Raw genomic sequence first — 6156 nt, 5'->3', positions numbered from 1 at the left:
AAATATTATTTTCAGTGACAAAATGTTAATGTTTGATTAAAATTCTTATTTTGCAGTGTGGAAACATGTAAATCCATGTTATTTTTAATAAAACATTTGTCACTTAATGCAGCAAATTTGGATTTCACTTTAATTTTTTCGTGTCCATATAAATTTGAAACACACCTTAAAATTCCAAACAATTACATAAAATAGTAAATTTTGACGGGCAATTTTTTTTTTTTTGCTATTTTGGTTTTTTTTTTGCTATTTTTTGTTTGTTCAATTTTAAAATCCCACTTTCTGAACGTTTCAGAAAATAGGATTTGAAAATTGCTAGCCAGCTAGCCAGTTATGATTCCATATACATAATATATAATTCCTAAATAAAAATCATAACTAACTCAAGTGAATTTAGATCATTTAAAAATATTATGGATACAAGATCAAAGTACTGTAAAAATATATTTCATGTATTAAATATTAAAAACTATATTAAAATAAAATCGTAATATTCTATAATCTTGGTAACAATATTTTTAAACTGTCTTCCATAAAAGTTTTCAGAATGTTATCATAAGTCAAATGAAAACACAAATATCATTATTATTATTTGATGATACTTATCAAAAATTAAAATTTCTTCAGAACAAAATCTATTAAAAGATTAAATCTCTTATTGTAAAAGAATCAAGAAAATACAAAAAATTATTCTAAGATTTTTTAAGCAAATTTCTTTAGACAATAAGCATAATTAAAATTCACAAAATTAGATGAAACACTAAAATTAAAATTGCCTTCATATTTTGTCCCTTTTTCCCCTCAGGAATATAGTGACTATTGTTAGATATTTTCCTGATGTGTGAAAAGGGACAAAATGTGAAGTCACTTTTAATTTTAATGTTTCTCCTAATTTTAAACATTTTATTCAATAATACAAGTGTTTTGTTTCACTCAATTTTATAAACTAGACTTTTCTTTGTTTTACTTTTGAGATTTCCTTTATCATTTAATATATGATTCCATTATATAAACAAAATATAAATATTAATATTTGACTCAAACTAAATTGAATATTCATTTAAACAGTAATTTAAAACAAAATTTTTAATTAAAAATCATCATCCTACTTTATCTGATAAAACTGGTTCCACTTGACTAGATCGCTTATCCTGATTTTTAGATGTATCTTTAAGCCATGCAGGTTGATGCAATCCATTATCACCATTCTCTTTATCCTAAAAACAATTATTATTGAAGGGAATCAATAAGTTACAAATTCATATTTTAAATTCTAAATTATTAAATTTAATTTATGTACATTTTCTTTATTCATAAATATACGAGATGGTGGCCGACGATTTGGAGCTTTTGCCCTGCTTGCAGCAAGATGTGTTAATTTTTCAGGGGAAGACTCTATAACATCAAATGTTAATTCATCTGATAAAGAAAAAAAATATGAAACATTATAATTAAATTATTTAAAAACTTATAAAACATAACAACATTACATTACCAATACTGCTATCTTGATTTTCTTGTAATGATTTTGCTTTCATATCATCAGTCAGACCAACAGTTCCATTTGTTAATGCAAGTGAAGTAGACTGAGTGGAAGAAGTAGGAGATGATGAATTTTGACTGGAAGCTACAGGAGAAATGCTGCTTGTGTTAATATTTGGTTTAGATCCAAGTGAGGATCTCTGAGGTTTCTTCAAGGGAGGAGGAAGTTGGGGATTTTTACCAGGTAATGGTGGTGTTGGTTTTTCTAGTTTTTCATCTAAAAATATAGTATATTATTGAAGTAAATGATTAACATTAAGGACAAGACTTTAGATTTTAAAGAAAAACCTTTCTTGGGTAGGTCTGGGGCAGGTGGTTTGGGAGGTGGAATCTTTGATGTTCTTTCTGTGCAACTAAAATCTTGATTTGAAACTGGTTTTTTAGGAATATCAGGTTTTACATTACTCTTACTTAATATCACTGTCATTGATGGTTTTTCTGGTCGTTCTGGTCTTCTAAGCTGAACCTAAAAATTATAAATTTTGTTAAGATTTTATAGCATAAATCTATACTAATATTATAAAGAAGTAATGTTTGTAAGTTTGTACGTAGGGGTAATCTCCAAAACTACTCATCCGATTTCAGAAATTCTTTCACTAATATTTAGAATGGAACTTCAGGGTAGACATAGGCTGTATATTATTCTGTTAAACATTCATATAAATTAAAAGATATCATCTAGGGTTAAGGTTTTTATGTCCAATAGATGACGCTACAAGTATGACGACCTAAGTTTGCTTTTCTGAGGCATTATGGTTTTCTGTGAGGATGAACTAAAGCAGATCATCTTCTATCTATCTATATAAATAAAAATGTAATGTTCGTTTGTTCCTACCAATTCCTTTGAAATTTTGACACAACACTGCATTCAAATATGCACGTGTTTTTATATAATATACATGTCGAAATTCCCCCCAATGGGGGAGATGAACAGGATTAAAGATAACTGTGAAGAACTTGGCTTCTATTATACTATTTTAAATGCGGTTTTTTCTATTTTTGATTGTGTTTTAATAGGGTACGTCAAGAGAATGTACACTAAGGGATTTTTTGAAAAATTCCCCCCCCCACAGGGGAAGTGTTATACATTTATAATAGGTACATTTTGAGCCACAACAACGCGTGGCGGGGTCTGTTAGTTTTAAATATAAGTCATTCATATAATATAATTAATCAAAAATCTAAAACTGACTAAACTTTTATTCAGAAAGTCTAATCAAGCAACATCCATCTTTATTTATTATAAATAGCAACCTGTCATACATATACAAGAAAACATCTTGAAATATATCCTGTATAAATGATTATTATTTTACTCTCCTCTTAATGATGTAAATTCAAAAACCATTTTAAGATTTATTAAATATAAAACATTTTGTAGTTTGAACAAATCTTATAAACAATAAAAAATTATATAAGCACTAAATACATACATACAAGAAAGACATTGGCCGTACACAAAGTGTTTAGCTGGCAGAAAAGAGGGTAAGGGAAAGGGGAGAGGAAGAAAGATGGAGAGGAGATAGAGAAAAGAGTAGAGAAAAGTAGGATCCCTCTGAATGGCATACATAAGGAAAGCTACAGTAAATCTATGTTTGATGTTGGTGTGCAGTTTTTAGGCTGCAAGGCCATAGTCCCAAAAGGGACTAAAAGAAAACCTAAGTGTAGCAAACACCAATAATTGAGTGCCACCATGAATAGCTAAGTGTAGAAGTTAGTGCTAAGTGGCTGTTAGTAGGAAGACTTATATCTACTTAATACTAATAAAACTGAATGCCATCACAAATCTTAATACTACTTAACAGCTAGGGAGACAGCGTGAAAAGCAAACAAACACAATGATAAACTAGACAAGACCAACAGACCAACAGAGACAAATGAGCAAGACTCGAAAATTTTTTTATTTTTTATTTTTATGTATTTATTTAATTATATTTTTTTAACATTAACTTACTCACTAACTAAACTAACCTACCATAACCTAGGACAAACCTAACCAAACAACTAAAGTTAACAAATCCTAATCTAATTTAACCTAACCAGAAACCAAGCTAAGAGTCACTAATCTAACTTATAACTAGGACTAATCGAATTTAGACTGAAAAAAGAAGACAGAAAATACGAATTAAAATACAAAGTTGAAAGCTAATTGCCATCCATGCTCCTGGAGCGAGTGCTCTCAAGAACCCCACTAAGGGATATGAATGCGAGTAGATGATGGAAAATTGTATGCATGAATAATACACCCACACTAAATACAGTGGACCCACATTTATCCAGCGCAAAAGGAACCAGGTTTGATCAAGATGATTGAAAATCCAGATAATCAGAAAAATTCATTAATGACATAACAGTTTTATTATTTTTATTTATTTATATTTCTAATTTATTCTCCATCATAACAATCATTTTCATTTAGACATCATTTTCACAGTGTTTACTTCAAAAAAGACTTAAGGTGACTGAAATTCAGTGAAACATTAGTAGCTGAAAGTTTGAGTAAATAACTTGCAAGTTTACAAATGATGAACTTATTAACATGTTGACTAGTGTGAGCAACACAACAATTTTATTCTACAGTAAAGTAGCAATTTTTTATAATTGAAAAATCTTAAAAGATTATTTAATATCTTGTTGAATCTTTTCTAACCTCAAAGAATACTCCCATTGAATGTATAACATGAACATCATATGCCAATATAATGTATATTTATCTTTCATACTTCTGAGATAGGGATTGTGTTTTATAATCTGGATTAACAAGATCTAGATACATGGAGTTCTACTGTATTGATTAATTTGTAAACATATTTTTGTTCAATTAACTTATTACCAAACTGTAAAACGTTTGAAAATTATTATGAAACATATCAGACTTAAGAATGAACAATTACCTAGTTCTGCTTGAAAAACAAATGTAAAGTATAGTTTTATTATCTTAGTATTCCAAATTAAAGATCTTAAGAACTTAAATGTTTTAAGTAGATATTTTCAAATCATTTCAATGTTTGAAATGTATTTAAAATAAATTATTAAATTCTATTTTATTTATTCAAAATTGAAAATATGAGGAAAACTTGATATAAAAATTTATTTATTGCTAAAATTAATAGTATCAGAATATTAAAAGATGAATGAAATTATTCAAATTCTATGTTAAATACATTTATATATGAAACTCAATCAACTAACTATTTTTTTTTTAATTAATATACTATATAACTACTGGATAGCCAATGTTATATGTTGTTATATAGTGATAGATAAAGCTCCTTACAATTTTCTTTCAATTGTTTTCACATTAATATAAGTATAGTCAGACCTAACCCTTGTACAGTAATACAACGAACTTACACGATAGGTGGGACCGAGCGATAACCGCGTAAGTCGGGGTATACTTTCGCAATTCGTCTAAAATCCAAGTCAGATGTATGAAAGCTAATAAATGTTCTCGTTAATCTTATCTCGTCTTATGATATCGTTCACGGTTACAAGAAATCACCGCACAGAGTCTCTCAAGTCTCCGTAGATATAACAAATACAGAAATAAATAACACAAAATAAATTGTAGCTATGTGTCGATTCCGTGCGACACGTCCGAACATGTAAGCTGAACAATAGTGTGGGGGAAGTGAGTAATCGAGAGTTGCGTGGCGCTCAAACAAAAGACAAATCGACGAGATTTGAAAATCGCGTAACTCCGGGTTCGCGTAAGTCGGGGTAGCGTAAGTCGAGGTATTACTGTATACATATGTTATTTGTACAAAATAATTCCGGACGATACAATAGCCACGATTATTTTTTCAAAAACGGAAAATTTTCGTTAGGCATCGACGAAAATTCAAACCGGAGCGACACGCAACGGAGAAAAATTTCGAAATTGGATAGGTTAATTTCACCGAATATGCCACGTGGACGGCTTCGTGGTCGTGGTCGAAGCGGGCGAGGTTTCAAAGATCGTATTCAAAACCAGCGATACCAAAGATTGGAGAATGAGAACGAAACCCGCCTTGAGCTTCGAAGTGATCCCGCTTAGAAGTGAGTCTCCGAGACATACCCTTGCCCCAAATACGGCTTTGCCGTTTTACTTGTTTACAGTAAAATGTAGAAACTGTAAAGTAACCGCATTCCAGAATATATAATCCTCATTATTTATATTTTATTAAAATAATTATTTAACATTACTGAGTTGTATTTATAACATTCGACATTCATTCTGAATATTTGGTTCAATAATATGTTCAACACTGAGTGAGAAAAAAATGGTCGATGAAGACAACGAATTCACACCCAAATTTATCTTTCTATAATTTTCAATACAGTAACAATAAAACAATAAATATATCGCCATTTAATTATTTTGTATTGTGAAAGGTAGACATGTTTACAGTACTAAATAAAATATCATAAATATGAAAAAATTCAATTTATTAAATAGTTCCTTGGCAAAATTTAATTTTTCGAGTTTTTTTTGCAAATCTCCTGAAACCAAAAGTAAAAAAATAGGCAAAAAAAATTCCCTGGTTAAGTGTGTGTATGTATTTATGTGTGTGTGTGCGCCCTCTTAATGCGGAAAAACTTTGTATAGAAAAATCTGCTGTGTAACTTACACAC

The 6156-nt window shown here is 29.5% G+C and overlaps 1 protein-coding gene across 1 annotated transcript in view; it reads right to left on the bottom strand.

Annotated features, from left to right (window-relative positions):
- Nucleotides 1-6156, bottom strand: part of LOC111641345 (SH3 domain-containing kinase-binding protein 1-like) — a gene marked incomplete at its 5' end in the record, with an annotated part of 23951 nt that overhangs the window by 11313 nt on the left and 6482 nt on the right. Inside the window, 4 exons of the mRNA XM_023387481.1 lie at nucleotides 1110-1217; nucleotides 1301-1419; nucleotides 1496-1759; nucleotides 1831-2008. Of these exons, the coding sequence (XP_023243249.1) occupies nucleotides 1110-1217; nucleotides 1301-1419; nucleotides 1496-1759; nucleotides 1831-2008 (669 nt within the window). The remainder of the gene's footprint in view (nucleotides 1-1109; nucleotides 1218-1300; nucleotides 1420-1495; nucleotides 1760-1830; nucleotides 2009-6156) is intronic.

The sequence above is a fragment of the Centruroides sculpturatus genome, unplaced genomic scaffold (assembly GCF_000671375.1).
Source record: "Centruroides sculpturatus isolate CEXI.00-Female unplaced genomic scaffold, Cexi_2.0 scaffold1394, whole genome shotgun sequence".
Taxonomy (NCBI): Eukaryota; Metazoa; Arthropoda; class Arachnida; order Scorpiones; family Buthidae; genus Centruroides; species Centruroides sculpturatus.
This window is presented reverse-complemented; position numbering and strand designations above follow the sequence as displayed.